The sequence below is a fragment of the Erigeron canadensis genome, chromosome 6 (assembly GCF_010389155.1).
Source record: "Erigeron canadensis isolate Cc75 chromosome 6, C_canadensis_v1, whole genome shotgun sequence".
Lineage (NCBI taxonomy): Eukaryota > Viridiplantae > Streptophyta > Magnoliopsida > Asterales > Asteraceae > Erigeron > Erigeron canadensis.
In genome coordinates, this window is record NC_057766.1 from 38,983,517 (window position 1) to 38,999,652 (window position 16,136).

The window sequence follows — 16,136 nt, forward strand, 5'->3', positions numbered from 1 at the left end:
ATAGGTCCCATAATCATTCTCAACACCAGTTAAGTGATTATGGTGGGATGTATTATTTTAAATTGTTATCTTGTAGTTTGGATGTGGTCCTTTCATAAAGCAATAGCACCAAAAAGAAACAAAACAGAAGAGTAGCTAAACGAAAACGCAATTAATTGATGTTGATGACAGTAACTAATTACTAATGCGAACATGAAAAACATGTCAAATAAAAATAGTACTATACGAAGTTAAATTTTGTTTAGCCTGACGACGCATACACATATATAAGTCTTTTATATATGATCATATTTTGAGTATACAATATAAATTTACACAGTATCAGAATACATATAAAAACGACGGAGGTATTTTTATATATTGAATTCTTATATCCAATTGGAATCCAATGTATATATATCATCTAGCAGCCTATAAATAGTCGCTGATCGACTCGCTGGTATATTCCCACCGCTTACTTATCAAGTCAAAAATCAATTTAATCAAAAAGATTTTAGTAGTAGATATATAACATGAAACCATCAATATTCTATTATGTCCTTTTCCTTATCTTCACTATCACCACACAATCAATCTTTAACTTTACCACAACAAATGCCGCATCAGCTGCTGAAGTCGTGGTAAAAGACTCGACCGGGAAAAAGGTCTTGAACGATGTTCGGTACCACATTGCTCCAGTCGCCAAGGGTGGCTCGTTCAAGTTAACCGATACGATTAAAAACAAAAAAGTTTGTCCCTTCGATGTGGTTCACGACCCCAAGGATAACTTAGGTGGCGAGTTTATGTTCACCATGACTTATAAAAGGGAAACCTATCTCAAAACATCACGCGCTCTTGCTATTGATTCGGGTGTTTTGAAAAACAATTCGTGTGAAAAATCGACTTTTTGGACAATTAACGATTATGAAGCAAAGGCGCCTGATAACTTGATTACGACTGGAGGTAAATTCGAATCTGAAGAAACATGTTTCAAGGTTTTGGAGTATCCTAAGCCAACAAATGCTAAGGTGCATAGTTACATGCTCCAACATTGTCCATCATCCTGTGGAGACGGTCCTGTTATAAGTTGTTTTAACATAAGTATTACCTCATATAAAGGGGTCAATCGGCTTTCTATTGTTGGTGGTGCTCCTTTTGAGTTTGTCTTTCACAAGATTGCAAAGTAAATTAACTTATGTTCGATTAGGATGAATTAAATAAGAAATGTGTGTGTCATGTATGAATTAATAATCCGAATGGATTATATTGCAATTTTAATGGGAACAACTTCTTCTATTAGAACAACTCGTAAGTGCTTAATTGTAATTTTTTATTCCTCTAGCTCAATAGTACAGTAATAAATCAGTAAATATTCTTAAAAGAGTAAAAGTTCTAACTTAAAATTTTACTCGTATTATTAAAGTGATTTGAACAGTCTCAATTTGTTTGATGAGTCATTACATATACCACTATGAATTAGAGATGCAAATATAGGTTAACCGGTTTCGGTTATTTTTTTTAGTAACTAAAATCGATTATTTTTTTTTATAAAAAACCGGTTAAGGTTAACCAGTACCGATTAATAACCGGTTTGTACACTTAAAAACCTTAACCTATGTAACCGATTTAGGTTAATAAAAACCGGTTAACCAATATAGGTTAACTTATTTCGGTTTTTATTAATTGAAGTAGAAGAAAATATACAAGATTTTAAGGTATGTAATAAGTAAAATAATATAGATAGATAATAAATATATAGGTTAACCGGTTATAGGTTAATATTTATATATATATAAAAAAAAAGGGTTATAGGTTAACCGGTTAATAACCGATTTTTGTTTTGAAAGTAATGATCGGTTCCCAACCTACGGTTAATGATAACCAATAACCGGTTTGTACGGTATCGGTTCCTAACCGGTTATTTATAGGGTCGGTTAGGTTAACCGGTTATTTTATGCACCTCTACTATGAATAGTGTTTTAAACACGTTGCTATCAAAGGATAGAAGCAAATCTTAAAAAACAATCCGGAGTAACATATTTAGGGGAGTAAATGTAGGAAATGACATGTGCCATGACCCTCCATCCAATTCTAAAAAAATGTAATGATATGTATACTCGTATATGATAGAGATCTCACACCTTGATCCATTACTCAAAGGTGATTGATCCATCCTGGATGCTCAAAATCTTTGTCGCCTTCTTTGTTACTTCTACCAAACTTGCTTCGGGTTTAAAGATAAACTGTAATGAAAACAAGCTTTTTGGATCGGGCCATCGATCGGGGTTCCTTTGGTTGAAATTCAACAACTTGCATCCACAGTTTCTCGCAAGCCTTGCATCTACCTAGCCAAAACATATAGAACCAATCATTCAAAAATTCAGGAAAAAACCATCCTCTTGGAAATCTACAAATCTTAGAGACTTACCCTTAATTATCAAATTGGTATATGTCAATCTTCCAAGTTTTCACTATTTTCGTTCCATTATACGAGTAAATGTTTAATTAAATATTTGACATTCAAAATATTATACAAACAATAAATATATACGGTCAAAGTAAAAGAAAAATAAATCAAAATATCAAATTATGACATGTAAAATGAGACATGAATACTTCTCATATTTCAAAGTATCGGTAGTCGTAACAGTGACTATATCTCAGCCTCCGTTATACACTGTCGTAATAATAGGACTCAAAATTCGTATAAAACTATATCGGATGTTGCTTACTACTTTTATCCTTCAAAGTACCAGTCAAAGCCCTTGACTCCTTGAGAGCATCCGACGTAGTTTTTCTAGGATGGACATTACTACCATCGTGTTGCATGAATATCTATTTAGTTAAATTTTATTTAAACTCAATTAATTTAAAATTGGATTTAATCGGATGACTTTCTATAATGTTTGTTGACTTTGTTCACAAAAAAAAAAAAACTATGAACTTCTCATTGTGGCAACTATATATGACACACTTATAGGTCAACTTAACATCCTCAATTCCAGATATTTGAGTGGGTCCCTTTCATCATTAAAGAAACAAAACAAAAGAGCAACAAAACGCTATTGTATTAATTGATGTCGATAACGATTACAATAAAAAATACAAACATAAATAAATAAATAAAAACATGTCAAAAGTTATTAAAAAATAAAATTATATTGTTTGGGCTGAAGATGCATGAACGAAAGTCTCGTACCAAAATGCATGGCATTGGCATGCATCCAAATGAATGTATCATCTAAGCTTATAAATAGTTATACATGAACCTCTTACAGTACTTATCAACCCAAAATCAATCGAAATCAAAAAGATTTTATTTTAGATAACATGAAACCATCAATATTCTCTTATGTGCTTTTCCTTCTCTTCGCTCTCACCACACAATCAATTTTTATTTTTACCACCACAAATTCCGCGTCGGCTGCTGAAGTCGTAGTGAAAGACTCAACCGGGAAAAAGGTATTGAATAATGTTCGCTACCACGTTTCTCCCGTCGCCAAGGGTGGCTCGATCAAGCTAACGGACACAATCAACAAGAAGAAAGTTTGTCCCTTCGAAGTGGTCCACGACCCCAAGGATAACGTAGGTGGCGAGTTTATGTTCACCATGATTACCGATAAAGAAGTTAAGGAGAACTATCTCAAAACAGAACGAATTCTCGGTATTGACTCGGGTTATCCCAAGGGAGCATGCACCGAGTCTACATTTTGGACAATCAACGATGCGGAAGCAAAGGGGCCGCCAGCTAACTTGATTACGACTGGAGGTGGTTTCGAAACCGAAGAAACATGTTTTCAAGTTGTGGAGAATCCCAAACCAACAAGTGCAAAGGTGCATAGTTACATGCTTCAACATTGCCCCGGATTCTGCGGGGGTCCGGATAAAACATGCTTTAACATAAGCCTCTCCTCATATCAGGGCGTGAATCGTCTTTCTGCTGTTGGTGCTACTCCTTTTGAGTTTGCGTTTCACAAGATTGCAAAATAGTAATTAAGTAGCTCATGATTTATGAGTAATTTCATTTATGTACGTGGATCGAAACCTACTTGATCAATTAAATAAGCATGTGTACGTACGTGTGTCATATTCCGTGTTTCAGAATACGGTTAACCAACATGTTAACTAATCGATTACGATATATATATATATATGAATCGGTATATATGCATTTTATTTCAATGAATTTATTATGATGAATAAAATAATTAAGTTGTTGTGATCGATATATCATTGTACGTATTGGAGTACCAAAAATTGGTGATCCATATGGATCTGATCGATCAATGAATTTAGCATGATGAATAAATTAAACAAGTTGTTAGTTTTATTACTAACACGATCGATGATCGATCCTGTCTTACATAACCATAATAAATCAAATTGAAAGAAGAAAGTAGCTAGCTAGTGTCTAGTGAGGCACTAAGTAACTAACAAAACACACACAAATCAAATGGAAACTAACGGCGGAATGCATGGTCTTAACTGATCGATCAAAACAAGCCATGGCCATATATACCCATATCCATGGTGGGTGTTACAAACACTAGAGGATAATGATATGATGGGACCAGGCCTCATCTCATAGTGATCAACACCACCACTAATGCAATTATTTTTTGTAACCTATAACCGAAACCGGTTAGTAACCGATACCGTACAAATCGATTATAGGTTAGGAAAAACCGTCGGTTAGTAATCGATTTGCACTTTCAAAAACAAAAACCGATTCTTAATCGGTTAATCGGAAACCGGTTAATTTTTTTAAATTTAATCGGTTAATCGATTAATTGGTACCTTAAATTATTATTTTAGAATATTTATACTTAGCCACCGAATCACCGATCAATATTACTCTCCCAGTCACCGATCAAATACAAAACCCTAGTTTCTGTTTTGTTTCTGTTCTTTTTCTGCTCTGTCTTCTGTTTTGTTCTATTTCTGTTTTGTTTTACCAAAACAATCTGTTTCTGTTCTGTTCTATTTCTGTTTTTGTTCTGTTCTATTTCTGTTTTTTTCTGTTCTATTTCTGTTCTATTTCTACTGTCCAGGATTTCATTTTCATTTAAGTTTCTGTTAGTAGTTCTATTTCTGTTGTTTGTTCTATTGTTATGGTTTTGGCTACTGGTAAACAATCTTTTTCGGTTAACTGGTCAGTTAATGAAAAGCAGTTAACCGGTTTTTTAAAACCGAAATCGGGTACATCAGTTAGAACTTTCATACACAGTAACCGGTTACCGGTTAACCGGAACCGCTTAATTTTTAAAAAAAAAAAAAAAACGAATACGATTACCAAAATAATTAACCGAAACCGGTTAACTTGTTTTTACACCTCTAATGGTTTCATGTTAATGTTATATCAAAAGTAATTTGATTTTAATTGTTTGATTTTCTGGGTTGATAAGTAAAAGGTTTGTATATAACTATCTGCAGGCCGGCTTCATGATACATTGTTCTTGTGTACGTTCATGCATCTTCATCGTCAAAACATATTTTTATTATTAATTAAATCATATTTGGCATGTTTTTTTTTTTCCTTATGTTTTCTTTTATATAACTATTGTTATTGTTAACCACATCAACTATATGTGAAAAGGAATAGTGAGGAGGGAACAGGTGAGTATGAAGAGGGAATTGGTGAATGGTCTAAGTTTGGTCCACTTTAATTTATTTTTATTATTTGTTTTGTCTTATAAGGAATATATATAACTTTAATTGGGTATATTAAACGATAAAATGACTACAAATTTTGAAAATGATCAATGGTTATGGAAACAAAAAAAAAATGATGGTGGTAAAAAGATAAAGCTAATAACATGATAAAAAAAATTATAGATGAAAAAGATACTGATTAAAACATAGTCGATCCCAATGGGGTTTTCATTTTGTTGCTCTTTTGTTTAGTTACTATCTTATGATTGTCATTGCTTTATGAGATGACCACTTGATGTTTTCAATTGAGGATATCATTGTCCACCAACAACCTTGAGATCATTCTTTTTTTAAGGCAAAAAGTATAAATTAAAAATTATACTCCCACTGTTTCATTTAATAGTGTCCAATTTTGAATTTTCAAAGGTTTTTTTTATAATTTTGACCAAAAATATCTTTATTTGTATTGCATAATACTTGATGAAAATTATATGACTAGATTGAGGTTTACATGTGTTTTCATTGAGTATAACTTTCGCCAAGGATTATATAATCCAATAAAAAATATTGAAGGTCAAACTTACAAAAAAAATAGACTTTGAATATTAAAAAGTGGACATATTTAACGGGACGGAGGGAGTTATTAAAAAGTCATCTAGTTTATTACATACTACTGTTTTTATCACTGTACTACAGTAGTACTTATTATTTTGATTGTAAATATAGATTTCCGGTAAAATGCGTATGCTTCACATGCAGAAAAACAATAAGTCGATAACAATAAAAAAATGAGGACATAAGTAAAACAAAAAAAAATGACATTTACATCGTTTGACGTTTAATAATAAAAATTTGTTTTGGCTGGTGAAGATATGCATGAACAAAAGTCTCGTACCAAATAAAAATGCACCAACCATGCTTCCGGTTTATAGAGATTAATAAAAGCTTTACTCTTGATGGGCCGGTAACTGAGAAATTAAAGCCTTTTATTGACAGGTCAAACATCCTCAGCTGAAAAGTAACATCGAGTAGTACTGGTCCTTACATAAAGCAATAAGCAATCAAAAGAAACAAAGTAAAAGCACAACAAAACGAAAACGCCATTAACTGATGTTGATAAAACAATAATGATAACAATAACAATAAAATAAAAATATAAGTGAAAATATAAGAAGAAAAACATGCCAAATATATATCATTTAATAATAAAAATTTGTTTTGGCTAGCTGATGAAGATGCATGAACAAATTAAAGAAGTTTACCGAAATATCATCCGATATATAGGATGTATCATCTAAGCCTATAAATAGTTATATATAAATCAACCCTTCACTTATCAACCCAAAATCAACTGAAATCAAAAAGATTTAATTTTACTCGTAGCAGATAACATGAAAGCATCAATATTCTCTTATGTGCTTTTCCTTATCTTCACTATCACCACACAATCAATTTTTATTTTTACCACCACAAATACCGCATCGGCTGCTGAAGTCGTAGTAAGAGACTCAACCGGGAAAAAGGTATTGAATAATGTTCGCTACCACGTTGCTCCAGTCGCCAAGGGTGGCTCGATCAAGCTAACGGACACAATCAACAAGAAGAAAGTGTGTCCCTTCGATGTGGTTCACGACCCCAAGGATAACGTAGGTGGCGAGTTTATGTTCACCATAATTACCAACGGAGTTGTAAAGGAAAACTATCTTAAAACAGAACGAATTCTTGGGATTGACTCGGGTTATCCCAAGGGAGCCTGCACTGAGTCTACATTTTGGACCATCAACGATGCGGAAGCAAAGGCGCCTCCAGCTAACTTGATTACGACTGGAGGTGGCTTCGATACGGATCTTACTTGTTTTCAAGTGGTGGAGCACCCCAAGCCAACAAATAAAAATAGCTACATGCTTCAACATTGTCCCTCATTCTGCGGTGCCGGTCCTAGTACTTGCTTTAACATAAGCCTCTCCTCGTATCAGGGCGTGAATCGTCTTTCTACTGTTGGTGCTACTCCTTTCGAGTTTGTGTTTCACAAGATTGCAAGTTAATCAAGTAACTGATCATGTTTTTGTGGATGATCGATTTCCTCAGGAATTTAAATAAGAAATGTGTGTGTCATATATATATATGAATCAATGTGCATTCTATTTCAATGAGATTGTGATCAATAAAACAACTTGTACGTTGTGATTGTATTTGAGTGATTTGTGTATAGTATAGTAGTAGTACTCATACCGGCCTTTCATCAGTCTATCACTGATAATTGGTGATCCATGCATGGAAACGTACATTTATATCATTTTCTATACATATAGATTGCAATACACAAACTGATCTTTAATTTCTATTTAAAGCAATTGAAAAACGTTTCCAACCAATCAACTTAATGTGTAACTCATACACATTAAATTCATATTTAAAGCAATGGAAACTATAGAGAAATTAAGTTTTATTACTAACACGATCGATGGATGATCGATGACCCTGTTTTATATAGTAATACATAAAAATTAAAAAAGAAATTAGCTAGTGAGGCACTAACTAACAAAACACTTTAAAAAAAAAAAAATTCAAGTAGAAGCGCAAATGGACTTCAAAACAAACTATGGCCATACCCATATCCATGGTGGGTGTTACAAACACCAGAGGATGTTGATAAGACCGGACCGGGCTTCATCTCATAGTGATCAAAACCACCACTAATAATGCTATTATTATTATTAGTACCGAAAAGTGACATGGAGTTAGAGTTTTCGGCGTAAAGCTTATTAGCTTGTATCGTCACGTTCTTTTTGAGTTCCTCCATTGAATCCTTGAGCTGTTCAAGTTCATGAAGATTAAGCTCCTCGATTGGCGCTTCCCACCAAAACTGGCTCCGGCTAGCCTTTCTCATTTCGTCTAGCGTTTCAGTTCTTTTCTTCTCGGCTTCTAACTCATTGTGAATGTGTGTTAATTGCATGTTTAGTTCAGGAATGCTAGCTATCCTATGTGCCTCCATAAAATATAAACTATTCGTAGTCGAGTTAAAATTAGGATTTCTTGTTAAAAACCTGTCTACGATTGACTCGACTTTAGGATGCCCAAATGAGAAAACCTTCCCGGCAGGAGAAAACACCACAATCGCGATTTCAACCCCACACAACGTGCAAAGCTCGCTAGCCTTCTTGAAGAGCCCTGACCGTCTCTTTGAGAAGGTAACTTGTAGATGGTTTTTTATCTGGATTTTTGCGATTTTGATTTTTTGTCGACCCAAACTTGGTTTCTTTGCCATCGCTTGAGATTTCAATTAGTAAGAAATTTGGTTAGAAATTGAGGTTAATTATTGAATTGGATGATTCAAGTTTGAGTAAAGCATGGCAATTTATATAGGGGGTTGAATTAATTGTTTTCCCGGGAATTTTAATTGCAACAAATGATTTGGGAGTTATAAAATCTTCTTATTTAATCCATGGATATCAAAATAATAATTCAATTTCTTGTTGTTAACATCACTAGCCAACTATTTGACCTTTTTTTCGGTTACAAAGTCAACTTATTGAAATTGTGGCATGCCAGATATGATGATGATAGCTATAGTAAAAGTGTACGTTACATTTAAATATTTAACTACTTAAAGTCAACTTTAAACTTGTAAAGTTGTTAGCTCAATAATAAATCGATATTGATGAAGTACAAACGATAATTTCAGCATTACTTAGATATTACTCTCTAGGGCGGGGTTCGGGTCTTATCAAACTTAAATTCAATTTTTAAGGGGGTCTGGTGAGATTTTTCCTAGGAGGCACTCACCTATAATATAACGGGGCCCGGCCGACATAAAATAAAAAATAAAAAAAATTAATATTCGTAGTATTAAACTGTTCACTACCTTTCTGAAAGGATTTGTTCTACTATTTAATTACTATCAGATCAGATTACTTGGTAGAACAATGTGATTAGTCATTACTTATATTTTATTTTCTACAGTAGTAATTTGCAAAGCCTAGCTCGTCTCTCTGTTTAGGTCAACAAAACTACTTCAATTAGTGTGTGCTAATTATGTAAAGCTAGTAATGATCAATATTGTATGAACTCTAGTTTAATTTTGCAGGACTTAATATCGTTTTTGATATTTAAGATGTGGTAATTAATCAGCAAAATGACATGAATAATTAAATGGAAAATAATGACTAATTGAGTATAAAATAATGGACAGTTACACATTACAGGTAAGTATACTATTGATGAAATGAATTCCTTTATCTGCAAAATGTCATTTATATACATTAATGTACCAAAACGTATAATACTACAGTTGGCGAGTGAATTCTAAATTTATGAGGGGTATGTCTATTGGAATATTATCACGAGTTAATTGATTGGAAAGTACTTCAATTTGTCACAAAATTCTTAAAGACAGAGAAGGGGAGGAGCAGTTATCTATGTAATTACGGTCTTTGTTGGTCGGGGCGAGAATGGATTCGTCTGGAAAAGACTTTCTTTTATCAACAACAGTCCGGAAATGGAAGTCCGAAAGCCTTTTCCTTCCCCCGCCGCATCTCCCTCCCTTCGTCGAGCGTCAAAGCCAATAGGGAAAGTCAGGTCAAGAGAGAGTCTCTTTCCGATTAGTGCAAGGCCATAAAGTAAGTGAAATTGCAAGCCTAAGCCAAGAAGATACGAACGAAGTGACGGGCCCTTTTAGGACCAACCTTTTAAAATGCCTATTGTGGGGAACCAAACCAGGAGAAACTTCTATTAAGGGTCTCTACCGGCTAAGGTATGATGTGGAGTAGGTTATTGCTTACTTGGCACCTATGTATAACATACAGATAATATACTTGCATAAAAAAAAACACTTTGCAGTCATTCATCTACTTCTCTCCACCCCCTTTTTTGATTCCGGCCACCCACCGCCAGGCCGCTGCCCCACATCACCGGGAAAACGAGATACACCACAAAACACTACAAAAATAACTTCCATATAATATAACACTTGTATATAAGAAATACACAAATACACTTTACAAACACTAATCTCTCTCTCTCTGATTCCGGCCACCCCATAACCAGACTGCCGCCCCACCTCGCCGGAAAAAGTGCAATCATCCAACCCCTAACACCACCTGATGCCATCTTTGTCGTCGTGTTGTCGCCATCGCGTCGTCACCGCCATGCCACCTAAAAGTCACTACCGCGTCACCACATGATAGGCAGCCGGATCTTGGTGCGGGTGGTGACCAGATCTGCGCCGCCATTGACTTCATCATCATCATTGTGCGCGCGTGTGTATATATATATATATATGTATACATAGTTTTTGATTAAAAATGAAGACAAAAGGTTTGATTGATGCGCAAATGTAATGTGAATAATGTAAGATTATAAGATATGTGAAAGGCTATGGGATTTTTTTTAGATCTGTTTTTGTGTGTTTGATGATGATCCTACAAAATATGGGGTGTTTTTTAGCCGGTTTTGATATGAAGGCTATGAGATTCATATGGGGTGGTGTTGTTCATGATAATGAAGATGTTACAAATCTGGAAATTTTTTAGATCTAACTTATGATTAAAATGACATGTAAAATGATTAAATAATGTTAAATGACATGGAATATACATTTAGGCAAAAATTAAAAGGAAAATGAAATTTAAAAACAATGTTTACCGGTTACTTGATTGCGGACCCTAAAAAGAAGTTTCTCCCGGTTTGGTTCCCCGCAATAGACATTTTAAAAGTTTGGTCCTAAAACAGGATTTTGTGACAAATTGAGATACTTTCCAATCAATTAGCCGTAATACTAGAATAGCATACCCCTACAATGCAGAGTTGTTTGATAGTTTTTTATATAATTGGTTTTAAAGGTCCTGAATTTGTCTCTTTTTCTTAATTTGAGGGCTCAACGTAAAATTTCATATAATGTGGGATATATCGTGACATTTCTCATATAATATAGAGACCAAAAACCACTATCTGGTATTTGAAGTCTACGTGTCCTAGTTTTATGTGTGTTTTTACCAAGTTTGACTAACACGTTAGCAGAATTGGTGTTGACCATTTTACTGTAGCCATAAAATACATATTAACCTGTATGTATATATATATATCCACCATCATAATCAATCATCAAAAATAAATCTGGAAACAAACTAATCAAAATCATCATCACGATCATCTAATAACACTACAAACTAATCTAAAATCATCATAATCGTCCTAATTTTTCTTTCTGGTGTCCTAGCGATCGTCATCGTCATCACCATCATAATCTGTTGCAAAGTATCATCGATTCGCCCATAAACCTTCCATCTTAATCAGATTTATGGCCACCATCAAGTTGCTCTATTTTTTTAGGGTTTTTACAGAGAAATGCCAGCATTAACGATTCCATCACTAATCACTAAATCTGAAAAGAAACAAAGAAGAAAAGAAAAGAAACCTGCACCTTCCACCAACATCGCCGTTCTTCCGGCTGCTACCACCACCACTGAAGAATCGCTCCATTACGGTGGTCATATTTTATCTCGCCGCTGCCGACTTCTTTCTCGATAAAAGCAAACCTAATTTGTCTGTGTAATTGATGTACATATACATAATATGTATATACATATACCATATCTTCAGTTTGGTATCATGGTAGTTGTCTTCCATTGCATTTGATTTTTAGATCTTGAATTTTTGGTTCTTGGTTTCAAATTTAAAAAACAAAAATAGATGAACATGAACGGGATCTTGCATTTCATTAAATCATCAAGTAATATTTTACTGATTTGCTGAGATTTCAAATTTTGTGCTTCAACAAGTGAAAAGTTAGGGCAGAAATCAGAAATAACTAGGAGTAAGCTGTAGTAAACTTCTGGTAGTTGTGATAGTGTGGTCGGAATTTGTTAGATAATGGGCTAGTCCATTTTTTACTGTTACGGACCAATTTATGGTTTAGGAAATCAATGAGGCGTAAGAAAATATGTTATGATGATTTAAATTAGAACCTTTTTGATTTTGAAGATAGGATTTCATCATCTGGGTTGTATGATCAAGTTATAAGGGAAAAGACTTGTCAAGGTGGATGCCAGGTGGTCAGCCACATGTACAAAACCAGCCTACGTGTGACAATACAACCATCCAGTATTTTTAGATCCTCGGATAGACTGTGTCACGATATATCTCACGTTATATGAAATTTTACGTTGAGTCCTTAAATAAGAAAAAGTGACAAGTTTATAACCTTTAAAACCAATTAGCCCATATTTTTAACTAATGTTTTTAGTATATTATATATGTAATATCAGTGAGTTTAAATGATACAACAAAAATAAATATGAAGTTTGTAGTTGGAAACTGGGGGATGAGATGTAATGTGATATATAATGCCAACAAAATTAAGAAATAGAGTATAAAAAAAAAAATTGAGATGACATAATATGAGATATGGAAATTAAGGTTGTAAATTTGAGTTTGACGAGTCCTAAAAAACATGAAATGTTCGTATTAGAATACATTAGAAGATACAACTCAATCATGTGATTTGATGGTTAGAAATGGACAAAAAAGATAATCAAATTATTGATTGCCATAAGCTAATCTACGGCATATATATTTTTAAATCAAATTGCTAAATTTGAATTTGTACAAAATAATTCGAGGGTTAGACCAAAGAATATCAATGCGAAGTCTAAGCCACATTCATGTTCACAAACATTTCTAAGCTATGTATTTCAAATATATTAGTGTTTGTCTTTTAAAGTAGATACCTAAATGCAATATTATTTTTAAATCCTTTTAGTAGACTAACTAGCTTAAAACTGTAAATGTGCCTAGCATAAACATAAATTGCAAGACCTCAAACTAAATCACGATACACAAACTTGATCTGGAATTCAAAAAAATGATCTGAAGAAATAAAAACAAAAATCAATACATTTGAAACCAAAACCTAAGATAAATTTTAAACAAAGAAAATAATTAACAGTGGTCTTCAATCCAAAAGCAAAAAAAAACAAAAGCAGAAAACAGATCACTCATTATTAAAAGCGTTGAGACTTTTAACTACTCTTAATCTAACAAAGGACTTAAAATAAATTCTTGTGTGGAAATTAAATGGACTACGTCACCGATGCCACGCCATCAGTTTTACTGATGTCAGTTGACTTTAACCTACTTATATATATATATATATATATATATATATATATATATATATATATATCGATTTTATATATTAAAAAACATAATTTTCATTATTTTGTTTCTCTCTCCCCGTCTTATTCTTCCCCCTTTCTCTGTGTCGACCCGGTCATTCTTCCATACGGCAACACATGAGTAGGTTGTTCCCAAGTCAATTCCAATTGCCACTGCCTCCTCTCTTCCTCCCCATCGATCAATTGTACGTATTCTTAATTATATTCCTCCTATAATAATAAATAAATTCTTGTATGAAAATTAAATGGACTACGTACTGCCGCTTGATTCTGTTGACAAAAAGATAAAGCCCAAAATAATTAGTTATCTCCCGAAAACAATTTCATTCTCATTAATACAAAGGGTCCATGTCTTTTTATTTTGAGTAAATAAAGTCACCAAAGCTTTTATAAATCCAAGCCCACCGTCAAACTGTATATTTTGGTCAAGGTGACTTGACTTTTTGACTTTAGTTTTTGGTTTGTAAAATTGATAGGCGTATATGCAGTTAAAAGTTGGCATAGTACTTCCTTTGTAAGATCTTTAACAAATTTGATAATGAGAAATTAGGGTTCTTGGGTTTTGGGGGAAAAAGAGAAAATTGGGAAGAAAGGAACGGAGAGAGCGAAACAAAATGGTGTAAATTATGTTTTTTGATATATAAAATCGATATATATATATATATATATATAAGTCGTTCAAAATCAACTGCCATGTCAGCAAAACTGATGACGTGGCATCGGTGACGTAGTCCATTTAATTTTCATACAAGAATTTATTTTAAGTCCTTTGTTAGATTAAGAGTAGTTGGAAATCTCAAATCTTTTATAGATTTTTCCCTAAATTAAAATGACACAACAATATTAGATTTTTGTTAGTAAATTAAAATCATCTGGATAATGGGCCAGGACAACAACAACGGCGTTATCAACACACACACACACACATATATGATCATCAAGATTTATATTTTTCATGTATATATAAAACACTATAACAAAACGTACACAAGTTATATTATCTAAACAACTAGTAACTTATATAAGTATTGAACAACGTGGTACACATAAACCACGAAACATGGAACATCACAACGACACAACACAACAACATACATATATATATTGATCAGTACACTACATATAACTGATCAACAACCTATGAATGTACGAATTTTATTAAAACCAAATAACCAACACGCACCGATATACTCGAATACTCGATGGATCGACTTAGGTGGATCACCAGAAGTACTCTTCTTATTCTACTGCTTCACTGGCTTCGTTGGAGTAGTTTGCAACTTTTTCGATGTGTTGCTACTACTACCAATGTGTTGCGGTGGTGGTGAAGTGATTTTGGGGGTATCTGAGGAGGACGTCATTATTGGATATCTGCCTTGGAGACCTAACAGGCTGAATTCACTCAGCCTTCATGGCCCTCTGTCTGGCCATTTCATTGGAAATTTCCTTCATTTCTGGTCTTGATTTTCCCATTTTTGCGAGACAATCGAGATCGATGAAGTGATTTTTGAAATAAAGTACAGATAGCTAGTAGAAAATGATATAATAAGATTGAACTATTAAGAGATTTAAACCAAAAGATTATTATTATATGTATTATTTATTATTATAGAATCTCAGAATACAATCAATATCTGGATAATAAGATGATATCCAGATGACTAACATAAATACAAAATATCTTGTATGAATTGAAAGAGAGATAGATATATGAAAATTTATATGACAGAAAATATAATGTATAATAATAATTTCATATGCCTAACATTCCATTTTCAAGTTTTTTTTAAACGATAGGGAAGGAAAGGATTAGAAAATTCTTCTATTTTGTATTCTTGAGTTTATTTTCTAAAAGAAAAGAAAGGATAATAAAAGAAAAGAAAACTAAAGCCTTTTTGTGGTAAGAACTTTCCTTCCATTTTTGGGAGGATTTGGATGGAAATATTTTAAGTTATGTATATAATTAATAATTTACTCTTATTAACTAATAACAAACTAATGAAGAAAAGGACATAATTGTAAACTTATAACTTTTTTCTTTTTTTTTTCATCCTAACTCAAGAACACTATTACTTTTTTTTTCCTTTTCTTTTCATTAACTTTCTACGTAACTTGAGAATGTCTTCTTGATATATAATTTTTTTCCTTTTCTTTCCTTATCCAATTTTCTCCTTTCCTATTTTTTAAAAAAACCTTGAGAATACAATGTAAAAGCTCCCATCTATTTCTTTTTATACATCATGAGCACCCTTCACTTATTTATGCTTGTCATCTTTAAATGTAACTTCTTTATCTTCCAGAATAGTCATAATCAGCCCTTGGACATAATTC

The 16,136-nt window shown here is 33.1% G+C and overlaps 4 protein-coding genes across 4 annotated transcripts; 3 read left to right on the top strand and 1 right to left on the bottom strand.

Annotated features, from left to right (window-relative positions):
* The first annotated feature begins 426 nt into the window (after nt 1-426).
* Nucleotides 427-1,284, top strand: LOC122605230 (kunitz trypsin inhibitor 5-like). Its single transcript, XM_043778139.1, has one exon. It carries the CDS (start codon nt 513-515, stop codon nt 1,164-1,166), a length of 654 nt encoding a protein of 217 aa, XP_043634074.1. The 5' UTR covers nt 427-512; the 3' UTR covers nt 1,167-1,284.
* A 2,025-nt stretch (nt 1,285-3,309) lies between these two features.
* Nucleotides 3,310-3,969, top strand: LOC122604861 (latex serine proteinase inhibitor-like). The gene has a single exon (XM_043777722.1). It carries the CDS (start codon nt 3,310-3,312, stop codon nt 3,967-3,969), a length of 660 nt encoding a protein of 219 aa, XP_043633657.1.
* A 3,053-nt stretch (nt 3,970-7,022) lies between these two features.
* LOC122604862 (latex serine proteinase inhibitor-like) lies at nt 7,023-7,676 on the top strand. Its single transcript, XM_043777724.1, has one exon. The coding sequence runs from the start codon at nt 7,023-7,025 to the stop codon at nt 7,674-7,676; it is 654 nt and encodes a 217-aa protein (XP_043633659.1).
* Nucleotides 7,677-8,183: 507 nt separating this feature from the next.
* Nucleotides 8,184-8,899, bottom strand: LOC122606050 (agamous-like MADS-box protein AGL62). Its single transcript, XM_043779015.1, has one exon. The coding sequence runs from the start codon at nt 8,897-8,899 to the stop codon at nt 8,222-8,224; it is 678 nt and encodes a 225-aa protein (XP_043634950.1). The 3' UTR covers nt 8,184-8,221.
* Nucleotides 8,900-16,136: the final 7,237 nt, after the last annotated feature.

Bases quoted from the DNA above. Each gene is read 5' to 3' on its own strand.
- LOC122604861 (XM_043777722.1), top strand. From the start codon at position 3,310: ATGAAACCATCAATATTCTCTTATGTGCTTTTCCTTCTCTTCGCTCTC.
- LOC122605230 (XM_043778139.1), top strand. From the start codon at position 513: ATGAAACCATCAATATTCTATTATGTCCTTTTCCTTATCTTCACTATC.
- LOC122606050 (XM_043779015.1), bottom strand. From the start codon at position 8,899: ATGGCAAAGAAACCAAGTTTGGGTCGACAAAAAATCAAAATCGCAAAA.
- LOC122604862 (XM_043777724.1), top strand. From the start codon at position 7,023: ATGAAAGCATCAATATTCTCTTATGTGCTTTTCCTTATCTTCACTATC.